We start from the raw sequence: 21,910 nt of genomic DNA, 5'->3' as shown, positions 1-21,910 counted from the left end.
TTAATGAGATCGAGATTGCAATAGAAAGGACGAAGGGAAAACGTGCTGTGGTGTGTTTGAAAATGGAGGCCGAACTATACGATGAGTTTGGAAATTACATTGGCCCAGAGTTGGAGAGCGAAGAAGAAAGTGAAGGGGAAGATGCTGAGGAAGAGTTAGTGCAAGATGCAGATGAAGATGATGAAATGCGAGATGATGGGATGGAAGAGGCCGAACCAGAAATGGCGGTCGTTTTACACGAAGATAAGAAGTATTACCCAACGGCGGAAGAGGTAAGATCCTATAAAAGAACATCCTCTTGTGAATAACATAACCATTAGATAGAGATGCCTCTCAAAAGCTTTCACCTAGCATACTCTACCTCCATGACCAATGAGATGAGTTTTTTATGAAAAAGACGTATAGGCCTATATGGAATTTCCGTATGTGTAGAGAATAACCAGGAGAACATTTGCTGGTATCTGAGAAACATTTTGGAGATGTCTGAATAAAATAAGGATATCCAGGTCAAGTGTATTAAACTGTCTGTCTCCTCCAATGCATTCAATTGGCCAAAGGGGAAATCTGCTGGGTTCCAGTTACACATAACTGTTGCAGCTAGATGCTGAAAAACATAACCACAGAGCAAAGAGAGATTTTGAATCTGAAACTTTCTACTACCTTTTGAAATGGTCAGCTCAAAACAAACTAGAAACCTTACCAAAAACATTAAGGTTGTGCCAATTTGAAGGGAAATCTGTGTATGTTGCCCTCTTTGTACAAGACAAATAATCAATTTTGGAGAGGTTCATTTCTCAAATTGACATCCTTATTATTTATTCATTTTTTAATACATACATAATTAAGTTTTGTTCTTGTTACACTACTGACAAAAAATTATGAAATCTCTAAATTGTAACTTTTCATTTTAATTCTGACACATTTTTATCATTGCAAATGACTGGGTATAGCGCATGCACATGTGGCTATCAGTGAATTTGCTGTGAGACATAATATAATGCTTTCTCCATTATTGCTGGCCTAAACTGGTTGAGGACCTCACATATCTGTGGAAACTAACTGATCAGGTTCTGTTTGATGTGTAGATGGGCAAGCCCTGTACTGTACCGATCCTGCCCCTTTGTGGGCCAGACCTGTCACCATATTTTTATAATCATAGTACATGTTTACATGTTTACAAGTAACTTGCTTAAAAACTGTTCGTAAACTGGCTTATATGAATCAACAACCCTTTTAGATAGTTTTTACATACTAAAATACTGACACAAAAGCCCACCTGGATACAATCATGGTAGCCTTTTCTGTGACAACCTTGTTACCTTTTTTGGTTGGCATGCCAAAAACTGGCAGACTTGGAAATTTGAAAACTTCACACTACTTGTTTTTAGCACACCAGCATTGCCTACCCTAAAAATTTCCTGAGTTAGGAAAACTGGGTTAGTTGTAACATTCAAAAGAATCTGATGATAATCTTGATAATCAATGCAAGTAGTCCTTTACCCTTGAACCCAAACTCTATTTTAACCAAGTAATTTTTGTGTCAGCCTCCTTGTGTTTGATTTCACTCACTATTTGACTTTGCACTGCCTCTATTCATCAACAAGTGTTTAAAATTGTTTATTGAACTTGTAATTATAGGATAATAATTTTTCTTTAGGTATACGGGCCTGAAGTTGAAACACTTGTTCAAGAAGAAGACGAGCAGCCCTTGACAGAGCCAATTATTAAGCCTGTTGTGAAGAAGAAATTTGCTTTGATTGAGCAAGAACTTCCAACAACTGTTTACAGCATGGAGTTTTTGGCTGATCTAATGGACACTCCAGACCTAATACGTAATGTTGCTTTAGTAGGAAATCTGCATTCTGGCAAGACAACTTTTGTTGATTCCCTGTTTGAGCAAACCCATGCTGATCTGCGGGCAAAGGATGGCAGGGATCTGTCATACACTGACACCCTTGTTATTGAGAAAGAACGACAGCTGAGCATAAAATCAACACCAGTTACATTCGTCCTTCAAGACTGTAAAGACAAATCACATTTGATAAACATTTTTGATGTCCCTGGTCATGTGAATTTTTCTGATGAAATGACTGCAGCATTTCGACTATGTGATGGGGCTGTCATTTTTGTTGATGCAGCGGAAGGTGTCATGATGAATGTGGAGCGAGCCCTGAAGCATGCAGTGCAAGAACGACTAAAGGTTACAATATGCATCAACAAGATAGACCGCCTGATTCTAGAGTTGAAGCTGCCACCAACTGATGCCTATTATAAACTGAAACATATAATAGATGAAGTGAATTCTCTTCTTAATGTGTATGCTGAAGGAACTGATGACACCATCGTTTCCCCTCTACTGGGAAATGTCTGCTTTGCAAGTTCACAATACAGATTCTGCTTTACTTTGCAATCATTTGCAAAACTTTACTGTGATACCTTTGGTGGAGGAATTCACTACAATGACTTTGCCAAGCGCCTGTGGGGGGACATATACTTCAACCAGAAGACTCGTAAGTTTACTAAAAAAGCCCCTCTCAGCACTTCTCCAAGAAGCTTTGTTGAATTCATTCTAGAGCCACTGTATAAACTGTTTGCCCAAGTAGTAGGGGATGTTGATACAACACTACCTAAAGCGTTAGAGGAGCTTGGTATCCATCTGAGCAAGACAGAATTGAAAATGAACATACGTCCACTGATGAGGCTTGTTTGTAGTAGGTTTTTTGGAGAATTCACTGGTTTTGTTGACATGGTTGTTCGCCATGTTCCATCTCCTGCTGCTGCTGCTGAAACGAAGGTAGATCATATTTACACTGGGCCAAAAGATTCAGAAATAAGTGACTCGATGATCTACTGTGATTCTGACGGCATTTTGATGGTGCATACAAGCAAGCTGTATGCTACTGAAGATGGCATACAGTTCCATGCATTTGGTCGTGTTATGAGTGGAACTCTGCATGCAGGCCAGCAAGTAAAGGTCCTTGGTGAAGGGTATACGATTGATGATGAGGAAGATTCAAGAGTCAGTCTTGTTGGCAGACTGTGGATCAATGAAGCAAGGTATAAAGTAGAGGTCAATCGTGTGCCAGCTGGGAACTGGGTTCTAATCGAAGGAATTGATGAGCTCATTGTAAAAACGGCTACAATTACAAGCATGAAAGGATCTGAAGATGTTCACATATTTAGGCCATTAAAGTTTAACACAACCTCTGTGATCAAAGTCGCTGTTGAGCCTGTCAACCCGTCAGAGCTTCCAAAAATGTTGGATGGACTGAGAAAAATCAACAAAAGTTATCCTTTGATAACAACAAAGGTGGAAGAGTCTGGTGAGCATATTATTCTTGGTACAGGAGAACTTTATATGGATTGTGTAATGCATGATCTGCGTAAAATGTATTCTGATATTGATATCAAGGTAGCTGATCCAGTAGTCACATTCTGTGAAACTGTTGTTGAAACATCATCCTTGAAGTGTTTTGCTGAGACGCCAAATAAGAAGAACAAGTTAACCATGATTTCAGAACCGTTAGAGAAAGGTCTTGCAGAAGACATTGAAGCTGGCAAAGTCCAAATTTCATGGGACAAAAAGCGTCTTGGAGAGTTCTTCCAAACAAAGTATGACTGGGACTTGTTAGCTGCCAGATCAATTTGGGCTTTTGGCCCTGATGCAGCTGGCCCAAACATACTTGTAGATGACACACTACCAAGTGAAGTTGACAAGAATCTGCTTAATTCTGTGCGGGACTACATTGTACAGGGGTTCCAGTGGGGCACGAGAGAAGGGCCTCTTTGTGATGAGCCAATAAGAAATGTCAAGTTCAAGATCCTTGATGCTGGAATCGCAATGGAGCCAATTCACAGAGCAGGTGGCCAGATCATTCCAACATCAAGAAGAGTAGCATACTCTGCATTTCTACTGGCAACACCTCGACTGATGGAGCCATACTACTATGTAGAAGTGCAAGCACCAGCAGATTGTGTGTCATCAGTTTACACTGTGCTGGCAAAGCGAAGAGGTCATGTCACTCAAGATGCGCCCATTCCTGGCTCTCCATTGTATACCATAAAGGCGTTTATTCCAGCTATTGATTCATTTGGTTTTGAAACAGACCTTCGTACACACACGCAAGGCCAGGCCTTTTGCCTGTCAGTCTTCCATCATTGGCAGATTGTACCCGGAGATCCACTGGATAAAAGCATTATTATACGTCCACTTGATATCCAACCAGCCACACATCTTGCAAGAGAGTTCATGATTAAAACACGAAGAAGAAAGGGCCTAAGTGAAGATGTAAATATCGACAAGTTCTTTGATGACCCTATGTTGTTGGAGCTTGCAAGACAAGATGTCATTCTTAGTTATCCCATGTAAAGAAGGACTTTTTAAGAAGAATTAACGTCATCAAAAGGCATGGAAAAGTTGCAAGCTTTTTGTGCAAGTTCCGTGTATTTCATCCAAGATAAAGATCTATTCAACAAGGCCAGTGTCAAACTATTCGATACGTCATCAGCTGGTGAATTGGACAGTTTTTTAAGTGCAATCAGAACGTTTATTAACGTTGCAGTGGGGTTTAGTGTCATATTTCTGAAGATATATCGATGAAGTAGCTGTTTTAAAACAATATAGATGGACATCAAGTTATTGTATTTATTTGATGTAAAATTACCTCCCCATTTTAAAGATCTTTACACTGGACGTGCAAAAATGAAATAGCTATCAACAAGCTTTACTAGCAAATGACAGTTCTTATTGATCGAGTCCATTGATGGAACATCAAAATCGTTGTTGCTAGAGAAATAAGTTTGCTTTCAATTTGTATACTTTACATCATAAACCTAGCTTGGCTCTTGTCCTTCATCTCCTGGTTCAATGATTTAAGTATTGGGAATGATTCCATTTAATTTGAATTAATGTTGAAGAAATATCTGGTTAAAAGTTTCTATTATATAATTCGTTATCTTGACGCTGCTTGAAAATTTTTGAGATGGTGAACGAGTCTTCAAACGACAGAGTCACGCCTTTCTTCCAATCAAAGTTCAAGTGCAAAAGGGGTAAACAGTGGGTTCTACGTATATGCTCCTTTTTTACAAAAAAGGGTAAGGTCCATTCGCTTGAAGAGTTTCATTTGATGTTTATCCCCAAGGAAGATGTCTGGTTGCGTAGGACAGAGGGTATTTGAAAGTAACGCGTAGCTCACCACATTGCATTCTTATTGCTAATACCAACAACAGCTATAATTATAATAATTGCTTAAAAACCACAGTTAAATATTGCTTGTGTATACCAATGTCCAACCTGAGAATTGTATTCATACAATGCTAATAAGTTTATTAATAGTTCCCTTTAATCCTTAAATGAATTTCGTAAATATTTAGGTACAACAAATATGATTAAATTGTTTCAAGTATGAATTAATGCTACTATACTGATATGAAATAATACCATAGTCTAGAAGGAATGATGGCCCAGTAGTTGACGGCTTCGAAAATAACACTGAAAATCAAATAACCACATAGGCCAGGGACTTATTTTGATTCGTTTTAGAAAAATTTTGAAGATTTTGGCTCGTTAGCTGGAGGACTAATAAGTAATTTTCAAGGGTCTTTCTAATCTAAAGTAGAACTAAAAAGCCATTATGAAAGGATTTGACGAATAATGTTGATAAGGAAATAATCCTGAACTGAAAACAGAGAAAACAGGCAACATTGTTTTTGGCAAAAAAACTGGGATGCGAAGATCTGCTTCCTTTTAGAAATTAAACTTACGCTAAAATATTTCAAAATCAGGCCTATTTGGGACATATTTTCTAATTATATTGCATAGCCTGTACAATCTTGAATATGTTTTATCAAACTAGAACAATTAATGGACGAAAGGTTCACGTGCTTCAAAACATCATTCGATTTTACCAGCCAGAGAACGAAACGAACCATATTCTCTTGGATTTATAGGAAAACTTGTCATCGTCTAGATTTTTATAGTTGCAAATGAAAGAACAATGGTATAATTTCTGCTGTTAATATTATTAGAACCTACAATAAAAGAAACGCAGGAGAAACATTAGGTAGATACGAAATGAACAACTATCGTTAGGAGGCATTCCAGGAAAATCGATACGTTTCCAAAAAGCATCAGTTACCATCTCCAAACATTATTAAATAAACAAACATGCTCAGACCATTTACTCTATGAATTCTCCAGTTACCACTACCATATTAGAATTTAGCATATCCGCCACTTTTTCTTTCATCAGCATACGTGGAAATGAATTTCTTTTGTTGCGATATGACGTTAATAGTGCCCAGTCTCTCAGCGCTGTTGTCCATTTTATACCCCATTGCTTTGAGTTTACTCAATACAGAATCAATCCCAGCTTTGTGAAATTTTTTGCCTGAGAAAGGAAAATGTACTACTGTAAGCAAACCATGGTATTGCATTATTGGTCTAATTCTTGTGCTATTAACGATAGAAGATGTCCCTAAATATTTACGTGATAGTACGAGGAGAAATTCTCCCTTTTGACGTAGTCCGCACTACGACTCATCAGTCTATTACAGCGTCACAACGATTAACAATTCGATAACAAAGTCACAGTGACATGTTTTAAGGAATGGAGCTCTCGACAAGAAATGGGTTTTGGTTCCAATGAGTTCTTGAATCAAGGGTTTACTAAAGTATATTCCAACCCTGTTTACTTTAGTTCCTTAAGCTCATTGAAACAAATTCATTCTAGGAAACAAATTTGAAAATTGACGGGTGTTTTATCTTTGATGGTTGACAACGCTTCATTTTAAGCCTAGGTACAATTCTTTGCCTGAGACCCATCTTTGGATTATGAAGCTTCTAAGATTATGCAGTCTCTTGACTCCATCTGGCGTTGTACTACCACCCCCCTACTTGTTGTACTACCCCCTCCCCATCTTCCCTAAATCTTACGATGGCAAAATCCAGAAATCCCAAGCGTTAAAGACACAACAGTTGAAGGATATCTACATTTCGAGATTCCGTAGCTAAACTATATATTAATGGAAATTAACATGTATCAGGCTTACACATTCTCAGTTTAAGCAAAAAATCGAGATCAATCTTAAAAAATAAATTGAAGGAAAAAGATCTAAAGGCAAATTTTTGAAATAAAGAATGATAGATAATTGAAAACCTTCAGCAAGGACAGCATCTGGAGTAAGCTGCGTATGGATCCTTGGCCTTTTTACTGCATCTTCGGCAGACAAACGGTAGTGCAGAAGATCTACCAAAACTAAACAAAACAAAAGTTTCATTTTCGTCAAAGTGATAGCTGTTACATATCTACAATCCTTCACAAAATATATTTAGACCAGTGATGGGATCAAACAAATTTACTGACAGTAATTTACTAGAATTGCAGTTAATCGCTCTTCCCCTTAAAGCAATATTGTTGTGATCTTGATACTGCATACGATCTTTGCATACACGATTTGCAACTTTTTCACCAAATCTCAACAAACAACATTGCTTGGAGGGGGCGGGGGTGGAAGCGTTGAGCCACGAATACGTCTGCCTGGAGCCTAAGTCAAAATTACGCATGGTTTACAAAGTAATTTCAATAGGTTTTCTTTTTCTTTCTTTTACCAAAACCAAAGAAAAGTTTTCTTTTCATCAAATTAACATGAAGAAACTAAACCTTAATAGAAACAGGCAAAGGGCAGCTGTTACATATCTAGCATTTCCATCACATCAATTTGAACGAATGGCAAGCATTGACAGTGCGAACAGGATCTGACGGTCAGCAGCGTAGTTATTCTTCATTGAATCCCTAGACATGGGACTTGGGAAGCCACTGATATATCGAGGGGTGAACAGCAACCAAAAACAATCCGTAAACTGATTGGTGTTTAAATGGTTTACAAATTTTTTATGATTTACTAGAGGACTGGCTGGGTTCACTTGGAGTGATATTTATGTTGGCTGACAGATTATTGTAACGATCAATTTAAGCAAATTGTACCGGGAAACATTTTTTTAAAATATCTGTTATTTATTTTAAAAAATTTTCCTGGTACAATTTACTTACATTGATCGTTATTACAGCATCATTTTGTACCGCACGCAATCTAGTATATGATTCATTATTGCCTTACTAGCTAGTTTCACCAGGCAGTCGTCAGAATATGGAGCATTCGAGGACGATCAACTGTGGCAAATTAATACGTAAATAAGTAGGCCCTTCAGTTCCATAAAGATATCATTGCCGTAAGTATAAGTTATCAAAGACCCACACAACTCTGTCAGGTGATAAAACGTACATTTGACGCATAACCATCAATAAGCAAATATGACGAAGTAGACAGAGCAGAGTTTCCCAGGCAATAGTAACGGAATGACACAATCAAGTGAGAAATCACACGGAATGAAACACAAACAGAACTCAAATTAAATACCACATACCCTGGATGGTCGCAGTGATTGCCTTTGCACCACCACTGGATCCAACTATATACTGGTCACTGCATGGTTTCTATAAAAAAGATCGTTAATTACCATCATTAGAAATTTCATTTGTTTCAAGAACGTGAATTTGTTCAGTGAGAAGAGATGTTATTAGGGGAGGGGTGGGGGACACTTATAGGATAAATAGAGGGCGTATACCAGCAAAGGTGGAAATGTAACATGGGAAGGTTGGTTAGCAAGTATTTCTTCTTCCTTGACAATAGTCAAAGTTTCTGTATTCTTCTTTTGCACTTCAGGATTAAGTGTCAATGCGTATGGACATATGGTGAAAAATGCTACTCACATTTCAAAATGCTACCCTTTTAAGTTTCATAAAGACTCAAAGTATTGCTGTATTCAACGATGAGTGGTACGAAACATGGCAATGACAAACATTAGCGGCTATTTGTGATATCTGAGATTTTTGTCATATAACGAGGCTACGTATATCATAATGAATGCTCTGTGCAGACCCCCCAGACACATATAGATCTTGCTGGCAAATAATTTATACATCTGTAAAGACATGGTTCGGTTTGCTTTCGTGTTTATCTTTGAAGGCCATTTGGCAACCAAAACAAGGTGAAAAGAAGCTAAAATTTAAAAATTATAGCTAATAGACTGTCTTTAGTTATTGAGTCCAGTGGAACCAGACACAAACTACACCTCTTGACTTCTTTGATCGGTCTTGCACGGATGTGTTAGAATAAACTCAACAGTTAAGTCAACAGCTCTAAAAAGAAGTTTGAAAGAAATAAGATAAGAACTTCAATCAAAATAAAGATTTCTATTGAAAGAAGCAGAACAGAAATACCATTGTGAGATTGCAGTACCTTTTTATTGAACGCAATGACAGGTGATGCCGCCGACAGGGGCCTTTTTCCAGGCTCTATGTAATTTGCCTACAATAAAACGTGCAATGCGGGTTGATAATTTTGTTTACCTTCAGGCTACGTGTTATGGCATATATAAATAGGCTGGTGACGACAGAAAGAAAAAGTAAAGTTGAAATTTTAGGGGTATGAAAGACACACCTTTGATGGGGGTATTCCATCGCGATCATTAAAACCGGGCGATGAGAAACTGCTCATTCCGTTGTTGAGAACAATTCCAGACTTAGTTACTAGTTTGGAGCCAAATGAGCCACCAATCGTACTATAAAAAAAGAAAAAATTAGAATCGTGGGGGTAATAAACAAAGGAAGGCAAGAGAGATAACTCATTAAATTTCTCTACAATCGCAGATTCCTGTTTGCAGTCGACCCGACTCATCACTGTGTTGACGCAAACTGGCCTTGGTTTTCGCAAGAACCATCTAACTTCAAGCTCTGATTAAACACACTTTCGCTGGTCAAATTAAGGGTGAGGTAATTGCACGGGATAGAAGACATGTTCAAAAGATTGAGGGAGATGGAAGAGAACAGCCAGAATAAGAAAGAATTATTGAATTAGTAAATTGTCGTTTGGATCGCAGAAGAAAAGAAAAAGAACTGATAAATAAGAAAAAACACGTAATTAAAGAATAAATAAAAAATTCACAAGATCAAAAGAAAGGAGAGAGTAAGGACCAAGTATAAAGAAGTATAAAAAGGAAAGGATAAATAACAAGCTAAAATTAAAGAGAAAATTTTATATTAAAGAAAGAATTTTGATTGCAGTTTTGATTTGCAAGAAAACAAAAGTTTTAAATAACAGACCATATTAATTTTCAGTTCCCGCTTTTATTGCTTACACACATAATTACACTAATGCCCGTGAACTTACAGGCCAACCGTGCACAGTTAACATCAGGCTTTGCAGCGCGTTGATAATCAAGAGAACAATGAGAAATAGCCGATTGGAACAATGGGTCTATTGTATGGTCCAACCAATGGGAGATTTAAATGGCCAGCGAAATGAGTCAGAACATAGTGCCTTTAAAGACAGTCTGTCCCCTCGATGATTGGGTAATATGAACAATAGCTTATCCTGCCTTGACGGTTACGCTATTGACTTTGGCTGGCCTAGCTGCGGTAGTGGACGAGATTTGAAACTGCGAGCAAAGGCTATCGGAAATGACAAGAAGATTTAATTACTGGAATTGAATGATGATAATGGAAGCATTTGTTTTCCCTGTTGACATATCTGTAGTAGAAACCAAACAGGGAACCAAATTTTTCTAGCCACAGCTTCACTACACCGGGAACACAGTTATTTGATGAAAAAGCTCTAGAATCAAAGTTGTTTCTGATTGGTTTAAATCGTTTAATTATCGATAAAGCTCAACTCCTGTGAAAATAAAGTTGAGCACAATAGGGGACTGACTGCTTTTAATTCATGCACTTACCTTACGACTGAAACTAAGTCGCCATTGTTTCCCAGCACAACAACATTTGCAGTTCCTTTAGTAGCAGCGGTTGAAAAGAATGGTCCGTAATAAGATGCAGGGTAGGTCTTGTTAAAAGAAATCTTTTTGCTCAGCTCGTCAGCCATCTTTTTACTGGAGAGAAAGTAAAAAATTGAAAAAACCACAGAAGTGTTTTTTCAATATTTTTGTGTAATGTTTTTCGAGAAAAACGTCTTGGGTCTTCCACCCTGGCACATGTGGCTTCATCAAAGCAAATACAGCAGACTTTTAAAATAATTTAAAATTTTGGAAGGCAGGGCAGCAAAAGGAAGTAAATGAAGCTTAGTGTATTGTTTCATACGACTTTTTTGCGTTTCAGTATTTCCCTTGGTTCTTGTTAAATAGTTATGAACTAAACACCTCAACCAACATTGTTCTGGTCGATAAGAGCGGTGTATGTTATTTCTAGAAGAAGTTTTGAAAAAAATTTCAGACAACCAATTAAATCTGCACCATCGTCTCCTCTTTCTCATTTTTAGAGAAGGCCTACCAACACTACGATGAAGCAGATACTTTTTCTTAACGACACTGTATTGGCACAGTCTGTTTGTTCTACATTCTATATATTCAGACCCTTCTCCCCCCGACAACTTTATCTATAACCGAGAAAGAATTACCAGTTATATGCACCCCCGGGTTTTCAGCACTTGACATTAGTTGACGAATTTCAACAGATATCAAGAATCAATTTTTAGTCAGGCAAACAATTACCTTAGCATCTGCGTGACAACATCTTTAACATCTTTATTGAAATGAGGATCTCCAAGTTTGCTTCTCTCAGCAAATACAAATTTGAAAACCTTGAAGAAAATCCATACAAATTTGTCAAAAATAAATACCTCATCAATAATTCAATAAGAATTTTCTCCTATGCTATCAAGAACTACCTTATGCATTGATGTGCGAACGCATTTTCAAAGTACACAAGTGACGTCATAAGCTTTCAGGATTACAGAAGATGCCTTGGTATAGATATAGGTTTTCAGTGGTATACCTCTTAAGGGTGGCGAGTTGATTTTCAAGTCTAGAGGCTTCTTCTCATCTCTAGACCTCTGTGAATCCAACGAGAAACAGCCTTTAAACTTGTAAATAAACCCACCACCAGATGTTACCAGATTTCTAAAGGTATTTGTTCTACCTTCAAACACTTACTAATTCTATTAATTCTCCAGAACAACCACACCTTTCAACTTAATAGATAGCCCCAATGGGGGTGCGAACAGTTTTGGTACTGGGTTCAAGTTTTTTCAGATTGCTAAAACCTAGAGATTCCAGTTTAAAGATCAGCATTGATATTGAAAATTTTAAAATTTTGAGAAAATAGTAACCCAAAGTGTTTGCCACTTGGAGGAGAATTAGAGTGGCCTCGAGCTCGCAACCTACTACCTCTGCGATTTTGACAATACGGACGGCAATTACTACTTAGACAAACTGCAGACTAAGGAAATTCTCAAAAACCCTTGGAGTCGCTGTGGAATTCACCTTGCACGCGTCTCCAAACAAAAATCTTGTAGCAGGTTTCGATCATAATTCGATATTTAATTGATCGTTTCTCTATTGACTGGATTGTTGGTCAGTCTGATTTGCTGCAAGATGCATATCAAACGCACGCCAAAACACGAAAATTTTACATGCCCAGAGACGATGATCTTATATTTCTTTATCTATGGCACAAGAAAAATACTATTTTACAGGATAAATAATATACCAATGCACAAGAACATCAAAGCGACATTACCTCTGCCAAGTAATGATAATTCAAAGCTTTGTCTTGATTGGCTTGCTGTAACCCGAGGCGGTGGATTAGATTCATGGCTGCTAGAACGACTGTGCCACTGGATGGAGGAGGTGTTGAAATAATCTTGTAGTCTAAGAGAAGATAATGTGTTAGATTACATGTAGGCGAATACGCGCTTCACACTTCTTTTCTACAAGAACACACTTAATAAAAGCACTAAGGCTGGATTTACCAAAAAAATCAATAAAGGTATATTTAATGCTTCTGGTATATCTAATGGTATTGTGTACTGTGAATAGATGTCCTCGTGAAACGTTGAGAGACAATTGGTTTTTAAAATGCTAAGGCTATAAAGATGGTAACAATTTTTTTCTAAAGCGTAGAAATATATCTAGATGAAAGCAAGAATCAATTTTACTTTAGTGACATTAGATCTGACCCTGAATCAAATCTTATTCGGATATGCTAAATAGTATGATTCAGGCATGCTCAAAAATCCTTATCTGTGCAGTTTTTTGAACTTCGTGAAAAACAAGCATGAATGTTATATCAGCTTTCTTTGTAACTTGTTCGTAGTATCTAACCTCTTCATAAAGTGCTATTACCAAAACAATCGTTTGAAATAACAAATTTCGTCATCTTGTCACCATATAAACTAAATCGAGAATTGAAGCCCCCAAGATGTAACAAATACTTCCTCAAGTCTAAGAAATTCTTACCTCCAAAGTCTTGGCTATAAACCCCTGTTTCCAACGCGGTATAATTGTTCAAATCACTTGCAGTCAAATTTCCACCATTGCTAATAACTGTATCCAGAATCTCCTTCGCAGTATTTCCACTGTAAAATGCCTCTTCGCCATTTTTTGCGACTCCATCCAACACCAATGCAAGCTTTTCTAACTTTAATGTATCCCCAACCTGAAAAAAGATTGATCCAGCAATGAACAACATTGATTCTTTAATTTTTTTAAACCTATCAAATTTCCTAAACTTCTTATTTCTTTTTATAACATGATACAAATATTTAGGGGATATCATTACAATTGATCCACGAAAAGAAAAACATAAGAATCTTAGAACAAAGAGGCTTTCTTTCTTTAACAAGGAGCCTTTGTAAAAGATTCTATTTTAGATTGAAGCGTCAAGAGGTTAACACCTAAATGCAGAGCCATCCTTTATCATGTCACAAAACCCATTACATTAACAGACCATATTGATCATCAAAATTCACCTTTTTGTCAGAGCCTCAAATTTCCAAATTCACCTTTACAGCAGAATCAGATTTCCAAATTCACCTTAACAAGGAGCCTTTGTAAAATTTTATATTTTAGACTGAAGCATCATGAGGTCAACACCTAGATGGCAAACATATCTGCTGAGCCATCCTGAATCACGTCACAAAACAAATTACATTAACAGGCCACATTGATCATCAAAATTCACCTTTTTGTCAGAGGCTCAATTTCCAAATTCACCTTTACAGCAAAACACTATGAGCAGATCTGGCCATTTGAGTAGAGCTCTTGCTCCCCTCCTGGCTCTCCTAAAACTATGAAGGGCTCACCTGGAAATTACTAAGAGAGCAGTTTGCTGCTCCCCTGCTAAGTCTTATGGCCAAGCCTGTCTATAAGCAGTGTGACTTTTGTCTAAATTGATCTTTTCAGTGAGAATTAACTATAGATTGGCAGTGTTACCATTTAGGACTAGTTAGTTTGAATTGTTTATGCATTTCTGTAATTCTAGCGTGCAAAAGTGGTAGCAGGAAGTACATTTATATAAAAACACATCTCTAAAAACATGAGCATTGACTTCGTCCTTTAATATTTCTTAATTAACATCTTTAGTCCACAATGAAGACAGTGTGCAAGACAGAAAAGATAATATTGCAAGATGATATTTTTATCATTTCACCTCTTCTTAAAAGTTTTAGACTTGAATCAACTGCCCCAAAAAACAAAACCCAACAGTTATTCTCCAAATGTAACCTTTTGAAGTATTTTGGTAAACATGATCATACCTTTGGTATTTTCCCACTTGGTGTAAAAACTTTCTTAAAATCAGCTGAAGCACCAGTCAAGGCATTGCTGATTGAATCAACTGAAACAAGATAGTCATGGGATAATGAATGGCAAATAGATTCAGAGCAGAAAAGTAAGTTCTGGCCTGCATGTTAAATTACCCAAGGAAGATATTCAAATCCACAAAACATTCACAAACAATTGATTTCACAAACAGTAAATTTAGGATCATCACAATTTTTTGGCAAATTTCAATACCCTTTCAATTATTGTTTAGTATTTCAATGTCTAAGTAAACTTTTTCATTTCTGGAATACCTTAACCAAAATGATAAAATACAGGATTAGTTCCAGAAAACACAGAAAGACTGAAGTAAAATACATAAAACAGGATTTCAGCAGCAAAATTCAAAGCTAAAAAGCTAGCTTCAAGACTAGAAGCTATGGCAGTTTTTCCAGTTGTGTTTAAAAGCCACATTGTTGGAAATCTCTACTAAGAATTAAAAGGTCTAACTTAATGGAAAAAATTGTTACCTGAAGTATCTTCAATTTCAGATTTCTTAACACTTCACAATTATCATACATAAAGGGGCACACCATATATCAACTTTGACTCAATTGACTCAAAAATAACATCTTTTATGCTATATATGAAAAAAAATGTCAACATTGATAGAAACTTGGTTAATACTTACATATAAAAAGCTAAAAATATTCAAAATAAATCAGTCTAAACTGACCTAGGTCCTGGTTAACTTTGAATCCACTTTTTGCTATTCCAATGGCAGGTTCCAACAAATTTGACCATGGGAGCCTAGGGAAATAATAGTTGTGATTTATATTTTGAGTGCCTAAGTTTCCACTTACATACATAATTGTACTTTTTTTATTTATGAGTGTCTTCAATAATTTTTCTACTTTTTTCTAATGGAATGAGCTGTGTATCACAACAACTAGTTGCTTACAAAATCCAACATGTTTATTCCAGAATATTGCTGGATAAAGGAGAAATTAATTTGGTAGGGAGTGCCAAAATTACTGTGCATTCAACATTCCACTGTGCATTCAAGAATGTGCATTCAGGGACTTTTGCCCTATAAAAATAAGGACATCATTGAACTTCATTTCTAAAATTTAGTTTAATGGAATTACAGGTATGTATTTCTATCTATGACATTTTTTCAACATTACATATTGCCAGTCCTCAATAGAAACCTACTTTCCATAATCTTTGTGAGCCAGCTTTAGTCCTTTGAGTAGTCCAGGAATGGCAAAAGACAATGCACCCTAAATAAGAAGACATAATCTCAGAAGACCTGTTCATTAGTGGATTGTGATACACAAAATGGAATCAAACATATTTTAACAAAAGACACAAGTATTTTGGCCCTTTAATTTTCATTTTTGGAGACACATAAAAGAGGAAACCAAAAACTGAATATGAATACAGAAAGCCAAGTGACACGGGAAGAATAATAACATCTGAGTAGATGATTGACAATTGCGATAACATTGATGATGATTATGATGGTAAGTGGCAAAAGCCGAATGATGACAAAAATAAAAGTACCTTTACTGATTTCGATTTATCTTTGCCAAACATATCCTCTGAAGCTGAATTTGGTGCAACAAACTGGAAATCAATTGTAACATCTTTGCCATTTGGTGTGTGCAACAACATATAGCCCCCGCTGCAACAAAAAAATTTATGTTAGATCACAACACATTTTAAATTTTAACTTTAATACACTTAATTTTAAAGATGGAATAAAATCGAGTAGAGTACAACAATAAAAATATGTCTTTCATAAATTATCAAGATAGTAGTTTAAAGAAGGAGCAGTTTACACATGCTTTCAGTCCTCATTACCAATATAGATTCAAGCAACTAAAAGCTTTAAATACACATACACATTAGTAGGATTTTCCATTCAGTCCAAAAGTCCTAGAGTGGTATCTTTCAACATTGAAAAATGTCAAAGAGTACTTAAGAGTACACCTAAATAAATCCATAGAATTGTGAAAGAATTCCGCAGTTTACTAGTATCAATTGTGCTTTCTTTCCTGTTCCCTTCTGAATCAGCGCTTAGTGTTGTGATTATCATGCAGTGCTTTGTGTTTGTCAAGTGCTTGATGAAAAACTAGTTTAGTATACAAAAGTTGTTCAACTTCATTGCTTCATCCAAACACATACAATATGGCTGGATCCAAGGATATCAGTTCGTACAAATATTACTAAATTCTTTCAAGTAGCTTAAAAATTGGGGAATTATTTGTCTTTGCAATTCTTAGGTTGTGGTTTATGCAGTCAGGTATACCTAATTTTAATCTATATCTATAATACCTGAATTACCTTGTAAGACCAGTACTGCTTGGCCTTGTTACAGTAAGACACAACATTGTTGCAATTGCTGCATCTACTGCTGTTCCTCCATCATGAAGGATGCTAATTCCAATGTTGGAGCATTCTTGAGAATCACTAGCAACCCCACCATGGCCTGTTGGAGCTTTCCTCAGAAATGTATCTACTACTACTCCTGCAGTTAATGAAAGTGCAAAAAGAATGCAGCCAGCAACTATCAATTTGAAACCATCTTGTGGGGCACATTTGTGGTTAGTAGCTGGTTTCTCCTCCTTAGCTTCCTAAAAAAAATTATTTTGAGTGAAAAATATTACAAAGCTATAACCATATCAATATTCTATCATAATCAGACTTTCCTATACCACAGAAAGTTTTTCTCTTTTGCTTTGTTTGCACTGGCTATTATGCAGCTATCTTACAAATATATTATCATTTCTTAGTTTTAGATGCTGTTCTGACTGAATTCCATCCATGTTCCAAATAGAAATTCCACTGTTTTACGAGGCACAAATCGTTTATTTCCAAGTTCTAGAATCAACTTCCATTTTTATCAGAGCTAGCCCAGGGGTCTGTTGTCCCCCACAGAATCTGGGAAATTGTTTCTAAATCATTATAGAGTAGAAAGGATGAAACAATTATACCAAACTTGCAAATTTAAGATTTTGAAGAGACTGTGATAAAATTTAGAATTTCTAGGTTTCACTTTTTGATTTCAAATATCACTTCTTTCAAGAAACATTATTTTTACCTTTAGGTATGTTGTAAAACTGACTGAGTTCTGGGCAACAAGAACTTACTCTGGATCTGCCTCTGAGAACTGTCTATATTACTTATTATATGTTTTTGACAATATTATCTACAGGCAGGCTGCTCATATGTGTGGTCTTGGATTTAATAATTAAATCCTAAAACATGTCAACTGTACTAACTTAGTTTTAAGAATTTGCTATAAAATATAAGTCCCTGCTAAAATCATAATCCCATACGAAATTTTAACATTAAAAAAGAGCAATCATTTGATAACTCCCTTTAGATTAGGCCATGCTGCGACGTTGGGAACTCCTTTTTCTCTAGCTTAATTATATTATTAAATAACAAACAACAATGTGCAAGCTAGAATCAAACTTATTTGTGGCTTTAAAGTTTAAAGATGCCTTCGCACGTCTTAATATATTATTATAAGTTTCTTCGATTGATAACATACATAACTATTGGATTCCCATTTGGAATTTACCAAGCAGAAAAAACTGACTTTCATTACGCCATTCATTATGAAGCAATTATATGATTCTAGTTTTAGACAAAAACGGGAAAAACGAACTAAATAAATGTTGAAAATTTGCAAAATTTACCATCGGTGCTTCGTCGTTTTCGAACTTTTCGTAGTTCTGGCCTTTCGTTGTGTCTTGCATCCCCATGTTTGGCATAGAGTCTTGCAACGAAAGCTTTAACCCTGATCCTGATGACTGAAAATGCTGTTGAGATTAGCAAATTTGCTACCCTTCTCTCATTCAATAGAGCAGCCCATGATGACGCGTTTTCTTTTGTTGGAGCTTCAGGCAATGCAGCTGTTCCTTCACGAAAAAATATATTTTTCACGACGACCGACAACAAAAACTAATTCCTATTTGCATATATTGTCACTTCTAATAAATTGATGCCCACACTTGCTTGAAAGATCATAGACAAGGTTCTAGTTATGGTATCTTCTTCAAAGCAGCTGAAATGATGTTTTGGCTTCTTGCCCTGCAACAATGTATTTCAATGTCACTTAACAACTTCCATGACATGTTCCCATCTTTTTTCCTCCGCAATTTCTGATCCCGTCGCAACAACCACTATCGCAACCAGCAGCCGCACACGTCATCTGAATTTTTCCATCCGCGAATTTTCTCTTGACGGCATTCGAGGGAGGGGAGGGGGGGCTTACAAAATCATCTACAAGTTGCCACAAAAATATCTCGTTTCGCAACTTTTTCAATTCAAAGACTTACGGTATTCTGTTCTTTGATCTGAGACAAGGAAGCGAGAAAAAAACTGGTAACTTTGATCGATACTTGTTACATCAGATAATGATGTGGGTTTCCATTAAGATAGACAAATGTTTAATGTGAATGCAGGGATCATACATTGTTCTAAAAAAGTAACAAACCCTAGGTTACCAGTTAAAAACTGCGGGGAAAAATCTTCATTAGTTGGACACAGCTGAATGTGGAGGAGCAAGGCAACAAAACCACACCCTTCTTCACTGTCTCTTGGCAGGGGCGTAACTAGGCCAATAAGTTTAGGGAATGAAGAAGGGTTTTGCTATGCAAAACTGAGTGGTGCCCCGCAGACCTCGAAGCAAAGATTCGTCTATAGGTTGCTAGTGAAAGCTTTACCAATGTATATTTGTCTTTACCAAGGATAAATTTCTAAGAAGAACAAATTTGAAACTTAATTGTCTATGAAATATCTATTTATTCACGTTAGCGTAAATTAAATTCCAAATTTTATTTTGCTTTGTGATAAAGCTTACATCTTACAGCATATGTTTTTCGGCTACATGACGGGGACGGCGCCACGAAATTGATGCTTGGAAGGCTAAGAATCAAGTTTAGTGACAAAGGAGGATTTTTTTGAAACGATGCCTTGTAGAAGGGCTAAAAAAGAATCTACCAGACTAAAAGTTAACATAATTCTATACTGCTTAGACAATTCAACGGATAGACAGCAATGAGTATTGTTTTTGGGAAAAATTTGGGAAGGGGAGATATCATGCTAAATTTCTAGTGACAGACGTTGGGAAAAGAAAAAAAGGATGACTTTGCAATGATACAGAAAGATGTTTTCTGAATTAATGCAAATGATAGACAAATAATAGAAATATACGTAAATAAGTTAGTAAATAAATCAAACAAAATCGATCGGTATACCAACCTCTCTTTTTATTTCATGCACTGTTTTTAAAAGTAATTTCACAATAAAATATTGGACTGGACTGGACTGGGGTGAGAACTGGGTACCAGACTCACTATATGTAAAATAAAATAGAGAGTCTCTATTTTATTTTATATATAGTGAGTCTGGTACCCAGGGTACGGTACATCGGTACTGGTATTGGGGTCATTTAGTTTTAACATAATAATTTCTGGCTGGGAAAGCCACACTTTTGCATCATGCCATGTGTATTTTACAGTAAGCTCTTTGATTCTATCGGGTTCTTTGCTAGGCATACAAGAATAATCGTCTTAGAGGTTATAGGAAAAAATTACACCACGTCGGCTGATTTTAATAAGACTTTACAATTATACGCATATGACTAGAAATATTCTTGGTGATCGGTAGATAAAATTAAAAATTAAATGACTCAAAAAATTAATTACTAACGTGAATAAGCACATTTTTTAAATTGTTACCCCAATTTTTTAAAAAAGGCAGTAGTCGTCGCATTCGTTGTTGAAGCAACACAAATAGGGAAAGAAAGAAAGTTTAGATAAGATCAATGTAATTGTTTTAGAAATTGATACATCTTTATATGAAAGAGATAATTGGGGTGACAACGTAGAATAGATTGACAGGTTTATTTCTTGAAAGATGGGTATGATGATAAAGTCTTATTAAAGTCCAGAAAATATTCTTGCAAGCTACCGAAAATCCGCACATCTTGGAGAGAAGAGAATGACACTTTTAAAACTTTATGAAGAATTAAAGAGAATAATGGTCTTATGAAGTTCTAAAATTATTTATCATGCAAAGCCAGTTAGAACTTGTCAGCAAAGCCCACTTGATTTGCAGTTTTTAAGAAAAAGGTAAAGAGTCTGTCGTTTGGCATTAAATTTTTAATATCCCTGGCTGATATTCCTTTATGCAAAAACCAACCAGACTTTCTGTCAATCACTTCCTTTGAGTAACAGTTAAAAGTTACCATTTAACCTCGTAATGAATATCTCCCTCTAATGGACATCTCCCTGTAAAAAGTGCACCATCAAGCTCATCAAGATTTAACCAATACCGGAAACATGTCAGCTCTGTAATATGTTTTCACTTTTATTTGAACTCCAACCTAGCAACAATTTTTAACGAACCAAGCCATATTAAAAGCATTTGACAAAGTACAGCAAATCCAAAATTTCGCTGATTCGCAGAAAGCGGAAGCTGTTCGCATGATTTTCTCTAGGCGCAATTTGATTGGTCAACCTCTGGTGGTCAAGTGACTCTAAGACACTTATACTCTAAGACTTTTTACGAAATTTGCTAATCTCCGCACTGCACAAAGTTGCTCCTCTAAGAACTCGAAAAATTTATTATTTTTCAAAGCACGTGTGAGTTGCAGAACGTAAAAGTTATTTCTTTAGAGCAAATGTTTATATTTGGGAAAGTTATAGATGGAGCTCTAAGTTCAGGCAGCAAAATATTTTAAGTGCAAAAGAACTTTTAATGCAGTGGAGAGGAAGCAAAGACTGAGATACAAATTTTTGTTTGAGGGTGATCCCTTATAAATAAGTGTAACAACAGCCATATTTTACAAAATAAAAGTATTTTACTTGTGCAAATTAACTATCTCACTTCTTGAAAGGAAGGCACACGTGGGGTTGGGTTGGGTTGATTACTGTTATACATTGTCTGTGTAAAATCTTCAGGAATTTGCAGAAAATATTTAAAAAGTCAAACTTTGTTTCGTTCAATTTATCAACAGCCAAGAGTGCAGGCTTTTTAAACCTGGATTTACTGAATGAAATCCAGCGCCATTTGTTTTAATTTCTGAAAAGAAAGTCGACATAACGCTACCAGAGAACCAAATAATGAAGTATACAAGAAGAAATGATTGGTAAAGGAGTTTTTTTTACAAATTAGACTGCATTATTTTGAATTGACTTTGATGCGTTACATTCATTTTTTTACAAGAAAGTGGCTATAAGAAACAAGTACTGGACAGTCAGAAAAAATTAAGAAACTTCA

The 21,910-nt window shown here is 36.2% G+C and overlaps 2 protein-coding genes across 2 annotated transcripts; one reads left to right on the top strand and one right to left on the bottom strand.

Annotated features, from left to right (window-relative positions):
* The first annotated feature begins 11 nt into the window (after positions 1-11).
* LOC135689815 (116 kDa U5 small nuclear ribonucleoprotein component) lies at positions 12-4,908 on the top strand. The gene is made up of 2 exons (XM_065207172.2): positions 12-272; positions 1,658-4,908. The coding sequence occupies exons 1-2, from the start codon at positions 63-65 to the stop codon at positions 4,367-4,369; spliced, it is 2,922 nt and encodes a 973-aa protein (XP_065063244.1). The 5' UTR covers positions 12-62; the 3' UTR covers positions 4,370-4,908.
* A 283-nt stretch (positions 4,909-5,191) lies between these two features.
* On the bottom strand, positions 5,192-18,794 carry LOC135689816 (glutathione hydrolase 1 proenzyme). The gene is made up of 15 exons (XM_065207173.2): positions 18,322-18,794; positions 16,961-17,250; positions 16,178-16,298; positions 15,827-15,894; positions 15,348-15,421; positions 14,608-14,687; positions 13,310-13,508; positions 12,591-12,721; positions 11,564-11,652; positions 10,793-10,945; positions 9,502-9,622; positions 9,301-9,369; positions 8,426-8,495; positions 7,158-7,256; positions 5,192-6,389 (listed from the first exon to the last, which is right to left on the bottom strand). Exons 1-15 carry the CDS (start codon positions 18,394-18,396, stop codon positions 6,214-6,216), a joined length of 1,815 nt encoding a protein of 604 aa, XP_065063245.2. The 5' UTR covers positions 18,397-18,794; the 3' UTR covers positions 5,192-6,213.
* Between the last annotated feature and the right edge of the window lie 3,116 nt (positions 18,795-21,910).

The sequence above is a fragment of the Rhopilema esculentum genome, chromosome 5, assembly GCF_057945365.1.
Source record: "Rhopilema esculentum isolate cy_ngs chromosome 5, ASM5794536v1, whole genome shotgun sequence".
Lineage (NCBI taxonomy): Eukaryota > Metazoa > Cnidaria > Scyphozoa > Rhizostomeae > Rhizostomatidae > Rhopilema > Rhopilema esculentum.
The sequence above is the reverse complement of the archived record's forward strand: the minus strand, read 5'-3'. Positions and strand labels throughout refer to the sequence as shown.

Coding starts and splice junctions, on each gene's coding strand:
- LOC135689815 (XM_065207172.2), top strand. CDS start 63: ATGGAGGCCGAACTATACGATGAGTTTGGAAATTACATTGGCCCAGAG. Junction 273..1,657: donor ATTACCCAACGGCGGAAGAG/GTAAGATCCTAT, acceptor ATTTTTCTTTAG/GTATACGGGCCTGAAGTTGA.
- LOC135689816 (XM_065207173.2), bottom strand. CDS start 18,396: ATGCCAAACATGGGGATGCAAGACACAACGAAAGGCCAGAACTACGAA. Junction 15,895..16,177: donor ATAAATCGAAATCAGTAAAG/GTACTTTTATTT, acceptor CTTCTTATTTAG/GGTGCATTGTCTTTTGCCAT. Junction 15,422..15,826: donor GCTCACAAAGATTATGGAAA/GTAGGTTTCTAT, acceptor TTATTTCCCTAG/GCTCCCATGGTCAAATTTGT.